Raw genomic sequence first — 15,401 nt, 5'->3', positions numbered from 1 at the left:
GCACGTTCAAAAGCCTCTAACCCAGCACTGCACGTTCAAAAGCCTCTAACCCAGCACTGCATGTTCAAAAGCCTCTAACCCAGCACTGCATGTTCAAAAGCCTCTAACCCAGCACTGCATGTTCAAAAGCTTAAGGGCCTTTTCATCAAATTCTGTTATCCTCCAGAGTTTTCTAATTTAAAACCATTTCTGGGGCTGACAGCAGGTAAGGGTAGGAGGCCCCGAATGGGAAGCAGCAGCTCACCCCGTGGCTAGGGTGTGATATCCTGTCCAGGACAGGGTGGGGAGGCCACAGCGGCCCACATCAGCAGCCCATGGGAATCTCCAGCGGAAGGGGCAAGGTTGGTCAATGGAGCGTGGCCCTGCCTCTTTCCCACAGAGGGAAGGACATGAGCCATCAGGGAAACTGGAGCTGGGGCCGGGGAGTCAGGAGCCCGAGCAGCTCCTTTGTCTTCAGGGACAGCTTCCTAAACATGCCTATGGCCTCAGGCTCCCACTGAGCGGTGGGGGCATGGCTGTGTCTTCCCACCAGCTGCAGGGGCTACGAGGAATTCTGTTGGCCTTTCTTGGACATATCCAAATGGGCTTTCGAGCCCTAGCTGGGGAAACCTGGAAGGAAATGGCAGCAAGGAGTAAGCCAGGATGCAGTCTCTGTCACTGGCGCAGGTGGCCGTCACATCGGGTCAGCAGGGTACCGTCATAGGTCAGTCACTGAATCTGACATGCTGTAGCACAACTGGATGGGGCGATGTTCTGAGAGCTCCAAAGTGTGTGTTGTCAGAAGGCCAAGGTTGAATGTCTTCCAGGGGATGAATCACTTCAGGACACAAAATGATTTTGATGACTGTCCCGAGGAGTTGTTCTTCTCCAAGACAGGAAATCTCAGGCGTAAACTTGAATACGGTGGTCCTAACCTGTGGGCTGCACACTCCTTGGGCTATGGAGCCATTAGGAGGAATCCTCTCCTCTCCCCACTTCCAAGTCACCTGTTGTGACTCAGCTTCTCTCTGCCTTGGGGCACCAGCCTGCAAACCTGACGGTGCCTTCCTCAAAGGGCTGTTGGGAGGATTCCAGAGAATACACATGCAGGGCTCTGCACACTCCCACACATGGTCAAACCCTAGAAATCATGCCCACTGCGTGCACCGTGTTCAGATGGAAAGCTGCGCTAGACACGTGTGCATCTGTGGTTGCAAACGAAGAGAGATGCTTCTGTGATTAAGAAAGTTCAAATGTGTTTAAAAGCCTGACTAGCCAGGCGTGGTGTCTCACGCCTGTAATCCCAGCACTTTGGGAGGCTGAGGCGGGTGGATCACAAGGTCAGGAGATCAAGACTATCCTGGCTAACACTGTGAAACCCTATCTCTACCAAAAATACAAAAAATTAGCCGGGCATGGTGGTGGGCACCTGTAGTCCCAGCTACTCGGGAGGCTGAGGCAGGAGAATGGCGTGAACCGGGAGGCGGAGGTTGCAGTGAGCTGAGATCGCACCACTGCACTCCAGCCTGGGTGACAGAGTGAGACTCTGTCTCAAAAAAAAAAAAAAGCCTCACTGAAGTCTATGTTATTTGTTTTGATCATAACGGACTGACTCTGTCAGTGTGAGTATGGGGATGAAAGACTTGGTTCACAATTTTCTTATCTTAAAAAAAGATCTCCATGCTTAAAAGACAAAACAAAACATTTTGATCCACAGCTTTAATGCTCAGGATCATTAATGGCATTGTAGAAATGGAAAAATAAAAGTCAGCCAGGCTCTGGCTTGCACCTATAAATCCCAGAACTTTGGGAGGCCAAGACGAGAGGATTGCTTGAGCTCAGGAACTGACACCAGCCTGGGCAATATGGCAAGATACTTGTCTCTACAAAAAATAAATAATTAGCTGGGTGTGATGCCGCAGGCCTGTAATCCCAGTGACTTGGGAGGCTGAGGTGGGAATATCGCTTGAGTACAGAAGGTTGAGGCTGCAGTGAGCTATGATCATGCCACTGCACTCCAGCCGGGGTGGCAGAATGAGACCCTGTCTCTTACAGAAAAAAAAAAAAAAAATTTAAATAAAAGCCACAACATATAAATATGGTCATTTCACCATGGAAGCACATCAAAACATTGAGAAACAGGACAAGAATCTCTTAACACCCAGATGGCAATTTAATGTCCTTGATCACCTGCCTGGGGAAGCTCACAGTGCCCCTTCACCTGAATTGATGGCTTTTGATGTAATAACTAGAGCAGTGTTCAGGGATTCAAGGATGTAACAAGACATCAGCTCCAATAACCTGGTGACTTTTGCCCATTTTGTTCACTCCAGAACCTTCAGCACTTAGAACGGGATCTGGCCCAAAATAATGCACAGTAAACATCTGTGGAATGAATGATACGTATGACTCAGAAATGAAAACAGAGGTTTCCAGTCTTTTTGGAGATCTTCAACTTGACGAATTTGACTAGAGTGATTTCTAAGAGAAATAAATGTAACAGCACAGAGATTACACCTGCCACAAGCCATGCCCTGCCATAGACGCAGGGAGCAGGAATGACATCTATCCGACTCACGCAGGCAGCGGCTAGCCACCAATGACACAGCACCCTATGTGAAATAAACATCCGCAGGCGATACTCCACTACAAATTCTTCTCGTCGCACTTCACTTCTTTATTTCCTCCTTTTTGAAGGTATTTTTTTAAAGCATAAAAATGAACGCTTATGATGCTGAGCAACATGATGAAACCCCTCCTTGAATTCACAGCTTTGTGTTCTTAGCACACCTCCAAGCCACCCAGGGTCAACAAGGTCAACAACACAAGTGTCCACACCAAGGCCTGGCGGGTCCGAGCCCCTCCTGTCTACCCGGCACACTCCGAAACAGGTGTTTGAGCTTATGCTCAGCACTCTGTGGGCCGCGGGAGCCAGGGCAGAGCAGGCATCCCTGGCGGCAGACAAGGACCCCAGACGAGCACACACTCCTCTGAGGGAGGAGAGGTCAGCTCTCACACCTGAACCGGACCCCGAGCCTACAGCCGCACTGGACCAGAGCAGAGGGTGACCGTGGCTCTCTACACCCAGGAGGGGCCTCCAGCACCTATGGAAGGAGTCAAGGGCAAATCTGGAGTCCTGCTGGCAAAGGTGGCTCAAGTTAGGAGACAGGCAGGAACCCGCAGTGACACACAGCATGCTTCCTTGTGTCCAGTTATTCTCTGTGGGTCAAGTAATATATGACAGGAAGAACACAAAAGAATGTGTGCTGTTTGTGATGCCTCTTCCCCAGGAGTCAGTTTAGATGGCCAAGCTCTATCCTTAACACAATGTCTCCATCTAGTGTCACACACTCTACATGGACAAGAGGCCTTACTTTCCAAATCACGTTCAATTGTGTTTTAAATCTATTGCTCAATTTTCACAGTTAGGAAGGTGAAAACTATAAAGATGGATCCAAAAACATGAATTATTCTACTTTCTCATCATTGTTAAAATCAAAATTTTACAACTAAGCTTAGAGGCAGAAACCACCAACATTAATTCAAATATTGCATACAATTTTATATTGTTAACATATCGATTTCAGGGCTGGGAGAGGTGGCTCACACCTGTAATCTCAGTACTTTGGGAGGCTGAGGCGGGCAGATCACCTGAGGTCAGGAGTTCAAGACCAGCCAGGCCAACATGGTGAAACTCCGTCTCTACTAAAAATACAAAAAATTAGCCAGGTATGGTGGTGCACACCTGTAATCCCAGCTACTTGGGAGACTGAGGCATGAGAATCACTTGAACCTGGGAGGCAGAGGTTGCAGTAAGCCCAGATCACACCACTGCACTACAGCCTGGGCAACAGAGCAAGACTCTGAATCAAAAAAAAAAATATATATATATATATATATATTTAGGCGGGGACAGTGGCTCACACCTTGTAATCTGTAATCCCAGAACTCGAGGCTGGTAGATCACCTGAGGTCAAGGGTTCAAGACCAGCCAGGCCAACACAGTGAAACCCCGTCTCTACTAAAAATATAAGAATTAGCTGAGCATGGTGGTGCACGCCTATAATCCCAGCTATTCGGGAGGCTGAGTCAGGAGAATCGCTTGAACCTGGGAGGTTGCAGTGAGCCAAGATCACACCATTGCACTCCAGCCTGGGTGACACAGTGAGACTCCATCTCAAAAAATATATAGCTAGATACAGATATAGATAGATAGATTAGATAGATAGATAGATAGATAGATAGATAGATAGATAGACAGATTTCACAGAGTTCCAGATTAACAAAGTGACATAAAAATGTCTCCAATAATTAAATGTATTTGCCTTTGTCTATCTTGATAATACCCCTGAGACACTCCCCTGGTGCCATCTGCACCTGTCCTTGCTACTGGAGGGTACCGGGCCTGCCAACATCCAGGCCTTGGCACAAGTAGCCCAGGGCTGACAGGAAGCACCTCCATTGCCTTTGAGCAGTTTCACAACAAAACTCTTGCTCATTCTACAGCCACACCACACCCGACTCCCTGAGGGCACACAGTTTCCCACTGGGGCCATCCGCGGAGCTGGTGAGCTGCGCTGCACTCAGATGTGACATGGCAGAGGAAGGGAATGAACAACGCGGTCTGTGATATACAGACGAATACATCTAGTCATATAATTTAGAATAAAAATTTCAGAAAATTACTAACAACACAATTGTCTTTTCATCAAGTCAAAACCAACTACAATTCCGCAATGTACCTCTTGGGGGACACACAGAAGTATGCGTTTCAGAGGCCAGGGAGCGAGAAGCAGGAGCTTCAGAAATGTCGTTGCTCCAGGCCACCAGGCAGGGGGACAGGACGCGGGAGGAGGACACGGGTGGTTGGAAGTGGGTGCGTTAGCGACCACGTTGGGTAGGTTTGTGGGTGTTTACCACCACCCATTTCAAGGAATTTGTTTTAATGAAAATGGAATGAAAGAGCTCTGGGCATGGACCAAAGCTGAGTGAGGGCTGTGAAGCAAGCACAGGGGCGTCCAGTCATACACGCTGGGCCACAGACTGAAGGGAGGGGGTAAAATCAAATTGTTCATCTGTGTAGTCAGAGCTGGTTCTCCTTGCTCTGCCTCCTTTCTTTGTAAGCGTCACATGGCTGATGCCCGGTTACTCTTCCTTCACCCAACCACCATGTCTCACAGCAAGACTTTAGCTGAGAAGACTGACTCTGGGTTTGCAAAGGAAGTCCTGCCAACATCATCCCATCTCCCTTCTCGCCCCGACCTCCCAGGCTCGCCTTGTCACCTGGAGGATATGTCTTACTCCTAAGTCGCTTGGCTTATACTCGAACACCAGCAAAGTTGCGCTGTATCTATTAGTTATTAATAATAGATTTCTAAGGCCGCCGTGGTGGCTCACACCTGTAATCCTAACACTTTGGGAGGCCGAGGTGGGCAGATCACCTGAGGTCGGGAGTTCGAGACCAGCCTGACCAACATGGAGAAACCCCGTCTCTACTGAAAATACAAAATTAGACAGGCATGGTGGCAGGCGTCTGTAGTCCCAGCTATTCGGGAGGCTGAGGCAGGGGAATTGCTTGAACCTGGAGAGGCGGAGGTTGTGGTGAGCTGAGATTGCGCCATTGCACTCCAGCCTGGGCAACAAGAGCAAAACTCCGTCTCAAAATAATAATAATAATAATGATAGATTTCTACTAAAGTAGAAAATAATTGTATGCCTCTTTCCACAGATGAGGAAAACAGCTATCAGTTTACAAAATGATTTGTAGTTTTAAAAAGTCATTGATGCATTTTCTTCTAAAACCTAAATATAGTTTAATAGTATCCATCTTTCATCTACTGTTAACCTTTAAGTTGAGGCATTCATAAGTAATTTCTGTAAATTAAAATAACTATAAGCCCAAAAATATTAATATGATAAGCCTAGAGCAGGGGGAAATGCTTTGCTAAGACAAAGTTACTGAAGTGTTTCGTTTAGTTACTGAAACCGAAAGGATTTTTAAGCTGGGACCATGCTGACACAGAATGACTGACATGCGTTTATAGGTACATACCCCACCAAGCATGCTGCACCCAAGTGCTAAAAAGTTTATCCACTTGATTTTGTTTTCACAAGGATCCAGTTGTAAAAGCGCTTTGAATTTTTCCTTCGGCAGGCACAAGTTCTTCCACTTCTGTTCAAGATCTGTTAATTCCACATACTGCTTGTGGTGACACTGTTTAGAAAACATAGTATGACAATTTACGTACGTTTTAAAACCTGGGAAACACTAGAATGCTGTGAAAATTCAACATACACCGAGTCACCTGCCCCATGCAGGGGACAGATGAACTCCAAATGCATGACAGTGGGTTCTGTCAGCCCTGGCGAGGGGAGGCAGGGAAGGCAGTAAGCGGCAACCTTTTATTTCTTAAATGAAAAAAGGACGGTGAAGCGAATACAGCATCATGTTATGACTTAATGAAACAGGCATACTGATATTGAGTATATGATACTCCACTCTCTGTCTGAAATGCTTCACAATAAAAAATAAACCTCAGGGCCGGGCGCAGTGGCTCAAGCCTGTAATCCCAGCACTTTGGGAGGCCGAGACAGGCGGATCACAAGGTCAGGAGATGTTAGCCATCCTGGCTAACCCGGTGAAACCCCGTCTCTACTAAAAAAAAAACTACAAAAAACTAGCTGGGCGAGGTGGCAGGCGCCTGTAGTCCCAGCTACTCGGGAGGCTGAGGCAGGAGAATGGCGTAAACCCGAAAGGCGGAGCTTGCAGTGAGCTGAGATCCGGCCACTGCACTCCAGTTTGGGCGACAGAGCGAGACTCCATCTCAAAAAAATAAATAAATAAATAAATAAACCTCAGTAAAAAATATTTTAAAAATCCAGCCCCTAAACACATTAACAGTTAGAGAGGAGAAATCTTAAAACTGAAAATCAATGTATTCCTTCTACTATTTATTTATTTATTTATTTTTGAGATAGTCTCATTCTGTGGCCCAGGCTGGAGTACCGTGGCACGATCTCGGCTCACTGCAAACTCCACCTCCCAGGGTTAAATAATTCTCCCGCCTCAGCCTCCCAAGTAGCTGGGATTACAGGTGCACAGCACCACACCCTGTTAAGTTTTGTATTTTTATTGGAGACAAAGTTTCACCTCGTTGGCCAGGCTGGTCTTGAACTCCTGACCTCAAGTGATCTGCCTGCCTCAGCCTCCCAAAGTACTGGGATTAACGGCATGAGGCACCATGCCTGGCCTTCCTTCTACTATTTTAAACAGTCTATCAAAGCTGATAACTTCTGCAATCTGCTAGCAGTATCTTGGATGAAAAGGCTTTGAGCAATTTCAGCATGTCTTTTCCCAAGCTACACCATTCAAGAGTTCTTCATTTCCCTTCAGGTAGCCATGGAAAAGTCCTAGTTTCAGAATTCACTGTATCCTGCACAGAAGTACAGCACTTCACAATGTAGAATGGGATAAGTCAGTCTGAAAATCAAGGTTATGCCATTGGTGTCTCTTTTAGCAAAAGAACCGAGTCATGAGGAATGTCTAGCCTTGCTCCATTACCCACTTTCTAGTAACTCATGTCTCTAAAAACAGGATGGCGTGTGGGGCGAAGAAATGCAAGGCAGGAAGGCGGCCCAGGCTCTCCACAGAACTGGACACCAGAGGCTGCTGCCCACCTTGAGCGCCAAAGTCCAGCCCCGCCTTCAGACAGAGAAGGCAGAGGCTTACTCAGGCCCGCACACAGCTTTCAAAAATGCACACCTGGAGAACAGACTGGAAACCCCCCAGATTCTGGAATTTTGTATTTTTTGCCCAGCAGAATCTAGTGTCATGTAAATTTTGTATTTTAAAGAAATTACATTTCACTTTTCTAAAATCCACCCCTGGATAGTTACTTGGGGCTGCTGAAGCTAGAAAAAGACCTCCCAAACACAACATATTTCACATATTTCTTCCTTGAATCAACCTTGACGATGTGTGGCAGGGAAAGCAGGACTTCAGGGACTGTGGGAGGTTTGAAATACATTGCCGGGGTGGGCCTCGCTCTGTCATCAATGCACAGTGAATGGTAAGGAAAGCACAGGCCAGTTGCCTGAGGCCACAGAACCCCCCATACCTGCTTGTGCAAAATTTTCAGGAGTCCTTGAGTCAGGCCTGTGTCTGTTTTCTGAGTTGCCGTGGGCACGTCCATTCTGTCCTTTACAGGAAGTGGATCTCCTCTTGACAAAGCTGAAAAATATCTAATAAATAACAGACATCTCTGAAAGCTCATCAATACACAAAAAGCAGCTATGCGATGCAATTTCTTCAATAACCCCCCAAAACAATGGTGATTAGGAAGGACAGCTCTGAAGACCAACATCCCGGGCTTATGTCCTGGTTCCTCCACTTAGTTCTCTGACTTAACCTTCTCTGCATGCCTTAGTTTCTCTGTTGGCAAAGGGGATAATGAGAGTCTCTGTTGGAGGGTCAGAGAGCACTGAGTGAGAAGGGCTTGGCACCGTGGCTGGCACTCGCAAAAGCTCCTTCAATGTGTGTTATTCTTCCCCTCCTCCCTGCCACTTCACAATCAGCTGGAGCTCTGTGTATTATTTTTTTTTTCTTCCTAAAGTTTTTGAGACAGGGTCTCACTCTGTCACCCAGGCTGGAGTGCAGTGACATAATCATGGCTCACCGTAGCCTCGACCTCTCAAGCTCAAGGGATCCTCCTGCCTCAGCCTCCTAAGTACCTGGGACTACAGGCACACACCACCACACCTGGCTAATCTTTTTAATTATTTCTTGTAGAGATGTGGTCTTGCTCCATTGCCCATGCTGGTCTGGAACTCCTGGCCTCAAGTGATTCTCCCAGCTTGGCCTCCCAAATTGCTGGGATTATCGCTGTGAGCCACTGTGCCAGGCCATTTTCCCACTTTTGACAGGTGGGTTTGGTCTTGCTGCTTTTTGAGGTGATTGACTTTAAGCATCTGCATATTCAACCCTGAGGCAGCCCAGGAACACGCAGGTCACCTGCTTCCACACTGGGAATGGCAGGTGCTGGCCTGGCTCCCACCACTCCCCCTACTTTTCCTGCCTGGTATTTTTCCCCTTAATTGTTCCTTTCTGGGACACTGATATTGCTGCTTACGTTGGGGGCAAGAGTGGGAAACTGTTGGGGCAATAAGTCAAGAGGGAACCCATATCCAGCCTCTGGCTTGTGGTGGGAGGGGTGCCAGGCAAGACCTTCTGAGAAACTCATGCCCCTTGGTATCTTTCCCAGAGGTGGCGATGCTGAAGCCACATCATTTGGGGCCCTAATGACCTTAGCATGATGAAAAGAGATAGCATATCCAGGAAAAATGAACATTAAAACATCCGCCAGGGCCACAGATAACAATTTTAAAGCCATGACTAGTTAGAAACGTTGCTACAGATAAATACGGATAAGTAGATGTCTGACAGACTAAAATAAACTTCATATCTCATCCTTTCTCTTTACACCCCTCAAATTTGACTTTGTTGTCTTGCTGTGTAAGACAACTTCAGCTCCATTTTGTGGCTTTGTTAATGATTTGAAGAAAAGTTAAAATGAAGGCAGCAATGAGTTAGACAAATGTGAACCTTAAGACCTAAAGGGTGCAGGTGAAGAATGGGTGCCTCATTTTGCCACATTCCTACTAATCAAGGTTTTCACCTGTTTCATGGGGGAATTCCTCATAACTCAGGCAAGGAATCCCGAGCTAGATACAGCCTCTGGAAGCAGAGTTCTCAGTGGGGGATAATAATGTTCCTCCTCCTTCCCCACCAGCCAAAAGGCATTTGGCAATTTCTGGAGACTCTTTTCGTTGTTGTTTTTGTGGGTTTTTTTTTTTTTTGAGGCAGAGTCTCTCTCTGTGGCCCAGGCTGGAGTGCAGTAGCGCCATCTCAGCTCATTGCAACCTCCACCTTTCCGGTTCAAGCAATTCTCCAGCCTCAGCCTCCTGAGTAGCTGGGATTACACATGTGCACCACCAAGCCCAGCTAATTTTTTATATTGTAGTAGAGACGGGGTTTCACCATGTTTCCCCCAGGGTGGTCTCAAACTCCTGAGCTCAGTCAACCCACCTCGGCCTCCCAAAGTGCTAGGATTACAGGTGAGCCACCGTGCCCGGCCTGCAGACATTTTTGATTGTCACAGCAGAGGGTGGATGGTACTCCAGGCATCTGGTGGGTGCAGGCCAGGAGGCTGCTAAGTCCCATCACGCACAGGACACCCCTTCCTCCTGTGCCTTCCCCACCTGTCAGTAGGAGGCTGGGAGAGCCTGCTTTTGAGGTGAGACCAACTAATGTTAACCTCTGCCAGTTCCCTTGAGGCCCACACCAGCCAAAGCAGCCCCTGTTACTTGACCGATTCTTACGTTCATTGTCCTGTGTGAGGCACAACTGCACGATGGTATCATAAGGAACAGCCGACTCCCTCACGGTGGAGTCCACAGGCTTGGGGGAGGCTGGCTCAGCTTTGATATCTGCCCACCTGAGAATCTCCTTTGAAAAGAACCCTAACCTGGGGAAAGAGGAACGGCTACTTGCTGCATCTTTTTTGTTTGTTTTTTCCTTTTTAGACAGGCTCTTGCTCTGTCACCCAGGTTGGAGTAGAGTGTTGTGAACATGGCTCACCGAAGCCTCCAGCTCCTGGGCTCAAGCGATCCTCCTGCCTCAGTGTCCTGAATAGCTGGGACTAAAGGCATGCACCACCACGGCCGGCTAATTTTATTTTTAGTACAGACAAGATCTTGTCACGTTGTGCAGGCTGGTCTCAAGCTTCTGAGCTCAAGTAATCTGCCCGTCTCGTCCTCCCAAAATGCAGGGATTACAGGTGTGAGCCACCGTGCTCAGCCTGCTTGCTTGTTCTACAGCAGTTATGTCCATGGGTGTCCTGGTTTCCTGTTTTGGTTTTGATGGGTTTTCTTCTTCCTGTTTCTGCCCCCTTCTTCCTGTGCTGCTTCCTCTTCCTGGAATCCTCTCCTCCCCACCCAAGCCCCAATCTCTCTGCCTATAAAATCTCTCAAGGACCAAACCACTTTTTGCTTAACTTTCATGACCCTTCATTTTTGCACTTACCAAGTCCCGCCTTACTCGAGTTACTTTTGAATAGCTCTCCCTAACAGATTATGTCCTGTGACAGCTGAAACACATTTGAGCCTACAATTACATATATACTGCTAAATGAATAATGTCTGAGTTTTCTTCTAAACTCAAAAATTGTTCTTGGTCAGGTGCCATGGCTCAAGCCTGTAATCCCACCACTATGGGAGGCCAGGAGTTCGAGACCAGCCTGGCCAACATGGTGAAACCCCATCTCTACTAAAAATACAAAAATTAGCTGGGCATGGTGGCACCCACCTGTAATCCCAGCTACTTGGGAGGCTAAGGCAGGAGAATTGCTTGAACCAGGAGGCAGAGGTTGCAGTGAGCTGAGATGACAGCAGTGCACTCCAGCCTGGGCCACAGAACAAGACTGTATCTCAAAAATAAATAAATAAATAAATAAATGGCTCTTGAGAGAAATTAGTAGCATGGTACATTCGGAAAGTTCCTGATTAAGTCTTTTATTTATTTATTTATTTATTTTTATGATGGAGTCTTGCTCTATCACCCAGGCTGGAGTGCAGTGGCACGATCTTGGTTCACTGCAACCTCTGCTTCCCAGGTTCAAACAATTCTCCTGCTTCAGCCTCCCATGTAGCTGGGATTACAGGTGCGTGCCACCACACCAAGCTAATTTTTGTATTTTCGGTAGAGATGGGGTTTCAACATGTTGGTCAGGCTGGTCTTGAACTCCTGACCTCAGGTGATTCCATCAGCCTCAGACTCAGCCTCAGCCTCCCAAACTACTGGGATTACAGGTGTGAGCCACTGTGCCCAGCCTGATTAAACCTTTTAAAGTGAAGTTTAGGCTGGGTGTGGTGGCTCACACCTGTAATCCCAGCACTTTGGGAGGCCCAAGTGGGTAGATCACCTGAGGTCAGGAGTTCAAGACCAGCCTGGCCAACATGGTGAAACCCCATCTCTACTAAAAATACAAAAATTAGCTGGGTATGGTGGCGGGTGCCTGTAATCCCAGTTACTTGGGAGGCTGAGGCAGGAGAATCGCTTGAACCGGGGAGGCAGAGGTTGCTGTGAGCCGAGATCTCACCATTGCACTCCAGCCTGGGCAACAAGAGTGAAACTCCATCTCAAAAATAAATAAACAAAGTGAAGCATAAAATAACTGTCTCTAAGGTATTACTAAATATAATTTAATGTTCCAAGAAAATGTTGCTAAATCTTGGAACTTTTTGTAGGGCACAAACTCTTATAAATCCTTGTATTTAAGCTTGAATAATGATTAAAACCAGAGGCTATATTTCTTTGGCAAGAACTTTGAAAGAGTCTTTCAGAAACCATTGGTAAAAGCGTTTCTCAGAGGGCAAGCACTGGATGGACAAGTAGCTCAGTTGGTGGGTAAAATAACAGCCCCAAAGATATCCAGGTCCAAGTCGCAGGAACCTGGGAATGTTACTTTACATGATAACAGGGATTTTGTAGACTGATTAAGGATCTCGGGTGGGAAAATCGCCCTGGACTATCTGGATGGCCACTGAATGCAATCACCAGGGTCCTTGGAAGAGAGAGGCAGAGGGAGATTCGAAGATGCTGGCCTTGAAAATGGAGGAAGGGGACATGAGCCAAGGAGTCTAAGGAATGCAGCTCTAGAAGCCGGAAAAGGTAAGGAAACGAGTTGGGTTTTCCTGAGAGCCACTGGAAAGAGCAAAGCCCTGCCAACACCTTGATTTTAGCCTAATGGAACTGATTTTGGACTTCTGGCATCCAGAACTACAAGAATGTATGTCTGTGTTTTCAGCTGTCAAGTTTTGTGGTGATTTGTTACAGCAGCCGAAGGAAAGTAATTCACCTTGGTTGTAGAATTTAGAGAAAGCCAGCAAAATTTGGCTTTTTTTTTCTTTTAAAATTATTTTTCTTATAAAAAAATACAGATGGGGTCTTGCTATGTTACCCAGACTGGTCTGAAACTCTAGGGCTCAAGTGATCCTCCCAGCTTGGCCTCCCAAAGTGCTGGGATTACAGGCATGAGCCACCAAGCCCAGTCAAAATTTGACATGTTGATGACTAAAATATTTAAATTAAATTTACACCTATGCTGACTCTTGTCATCATAAAAGTTTTTGTTTTACATCTGTTTATTGAAAAGGGGCAAAGAGTTCTCCTGTAAAACCAAGAGGATTTCTTTTAATGCCTCTAAGTTCTGTTGACTTGTAACTTTGAGATTATGAATGTCTGTTCCTGGAAAGTGTCGGAATGTTTGTGGCAAAAAAAAAAAAAACTGTGAAGGTTCATTTGCTGGACAGTTTACCGGGAGCACTCTAGGGATGATGACCTCAGTATGACTACGGTCGTCCCGGTTCTAATAAATTTAACTAGCTCTGGGTATACATAGCTTTGAGAGGATTCTCTGCAGATGAGGAACTTAGCTAAAATATTCCTCTTTGTAAAATCATTTCACAAGTAAAGTGACCGCAACCATGTAAATTTTTTTTAACATAATGTAGACACTTTTCTGCCCAATGCAATTGCTTTAAATTTTAGTCTATCTTCATCATAAACACTTTTAAACAACTGAGTTGCCATTACTTTGTAGGTAAGTGAGCATTTTGCAATAATTTCGGGTCTCATGGTCGATAAATCCAAACGGTTCCTAGATAGACACTCAAGTATAGATGTCACCAATGCTAAGGGGAAAGTTTTGCCTGATACTCTTAAGGACGCCGAGCGCCGCGTCGGGCCCCTGGTCCGGGAGGAGGGCCCTCTGGGCTCGTCTGGCTTGGGCACGTAGACCGGACAGCTCCCCAGGCCGAGGGTGCTTACCCCGCGGACCACTGCAGCACGTCGGCCGGCTGGGTGCGGATGGCAGCCTTGGTGAACTGCTTCAGGATGTCCGGCAGCTCCGGGGGAATGTGGATCTGCTGAGCGCAGAACATGGTGTCGGGAAGCGGCATCGCTCTCCGCAGAAGGGACCAGGCTGGGCAATCGCGGCGCGCTGCGAGGAAGAAGGGCAGCTGTCGGCTAGGACGCGGTGGAGCCGCTAGCAGCGCGGGGCTAGCGGCCAGGGTCGCCTCCCATCCCTTTCCCAAGGTTGGGGCCGGCTTCGCGGGGCTCTTACCCGCTCCTCCGCGGGCTTCGGGAGAAATGAGGACCAACTGCCCCTCCAATAACACCCCAGACCCTGCAGTTCGCGAGCGCCAGCGGCCAGTACGGACGCTCTCGGTATCCAGGCAACCGAGACGCGACCAGGCCCCGCCCCTGGCACCGCGCACGCGCACGCGGCCGTGAGCGGGGCGGGGCTGCCCCGGGGCGGGACGAGAAGGTGCTGGCGTAGTCCGGCTCGCAGCCGCCACTGCTCCCCAGTGGTTCAGAGCCGCGCGAGCTGAGCATTTCACCTACAAAAGGGTCTTCGGATCGGTTTCCCACCGCCGAAAGTGAGCGGCGAACTCACGAAGGACTCCCTCTTCCCCTTGCTCTGGCTGCGTGAGGCTGAGGCGAGGGGACTCGGGCCTACTAGGAGGGAAGCGGGTTAACTGAAGGGACTGATCGCCTGGGCGGCACGGGCCCCACTGCGGGACCCGCCTGCGCCTGGGGCCGCTTCTCCAAACGTCTCAGGCCTCTGCGCACATGCCCTTGCCTAAGCCGTGCCTTAGTGAACCTGAGTTCTTCATTTAAAAAGCCACTTAGACAGTGGGCAGTTTCCAGCTAAAACCATATTGTATTTGTTTTCTTAAGATAGGGTGGTTGAGCCAATGTGACTGGCTCTAGGAGGAAATAAATCCCATCTGTCAAGAGAGACTTGAGTCGAAGGATAGGAGAAACCTCGAATTTGGTGGGTGCTGACCAAGGCACCATGCAAGGTGTTAACTTTGCTTTAGGGGGTGACCTGGCTGGCTGCTGCAGTTGCCCTTAACAAGCCACCGTATGGATGAAGACCCCAGATCCATCTCCTCCTGCGCTCCTCAAAACAGGAAGATGGAGAACTACAGCGAGCTACTTCCAGGAGGGGCCAATGGCAAGCCCTCCCTTCAAGGAAACTGGGAAAGTTGCCCGATTTTGATCGTTTCCGTCCAAACACCCACCAGACAATATACACGTACACATTTCTAAATTAACAGCATTGGCAAAAACTGAAAATACTTGTATTTAAAGTTGATGACAGTATGAAAACAGGGAATCGGCCCAGGCGCGGTGGCTGACGCCTGTAACCCCAGCACTGATCACAAGGTCAGGAGTTCGAGACTAGCCTGGCTAACATGGTGAAACCCCCATCTCTACAAAAATTAGCTGGGTGTGGTGGCACGTGCCTGTAATCCCAGCTACTTGGGAGGCTGAGGCAGAACAGCTTGGGCCTGGGAGG

The 15,401-nt window shown here is 48.0% G+C and overlaps 1 protein-coding gene and 1 long non-coding RNA gene across 3 annotated transcripts in view; one reads left to right on the top strand and one right to left on the bottom strand.

Annotated features, from left to right (window-relative positions):
- Positions 1–14,957, bottom strand: part of ROPN1L (rhophilin associated tail protein 1-like) — a 25,019-nt gene extending 10,062 nt beyond the window's left edge. The window contains exons 1-4 of one of the 2 annotated variants that reach the window (XM_011940980.1): positions 14,160–14,957; positions 13,865–14,036; positions 8,097–8,220; positions 6,032–6,193 (exon numbers count right to left, since the gene is read on the bottom strand). In XM_011940980.1, coding sequence (XP_011796370.1) covers positions 6,032–6,193; positions 8,097–8,220; positions 13,865–13,995 — 417 coding nt within the window. In that variant the 5' untranslated portion in view covers positions 13,996–14,036; positions 14,160–14,957. Of the gene's footprint in view, positions 1–6,031; positions 6,194–8,096; positions 8,221–13,864 lie in introns of both variants that reach the window. The other variant, XM_011940979.1, reaches the window with a different exon arrangement.
- LOC105510978 lies at positions 14,312–15,178 on the top strand. Its single transcript, XR_001001652.1, has 2 exons — positions 14,312–14,475; positions 14,781–15,178. It is a non-coding gene; the product is annotated as an uncharacterized LOC105510978 (long non-coding RNA).
- Positions 15,179–15,401: the final 223 nt, after the last annotated feature.

This window comes from Colobus angolensis, unplaced genomic scaffold (assembly GCF_000951035.1).
Source record: "Colobus angolensis palliatus isolate OR3802 unplaced genomic scaffold, Cang.pa_1.0 Scaffold196, whole genome shotgun sequence".
NCBI classification, from domain to species: domain Eukaryota; kingdom Metazoa; phylum Chordata; class Mammalia; order Primates; family Cercopithecidae; genus Colobus; species Colobus angolensis.
This window is presented reverse-complemented; position numbering and strand designations above follow the sequence as displayed.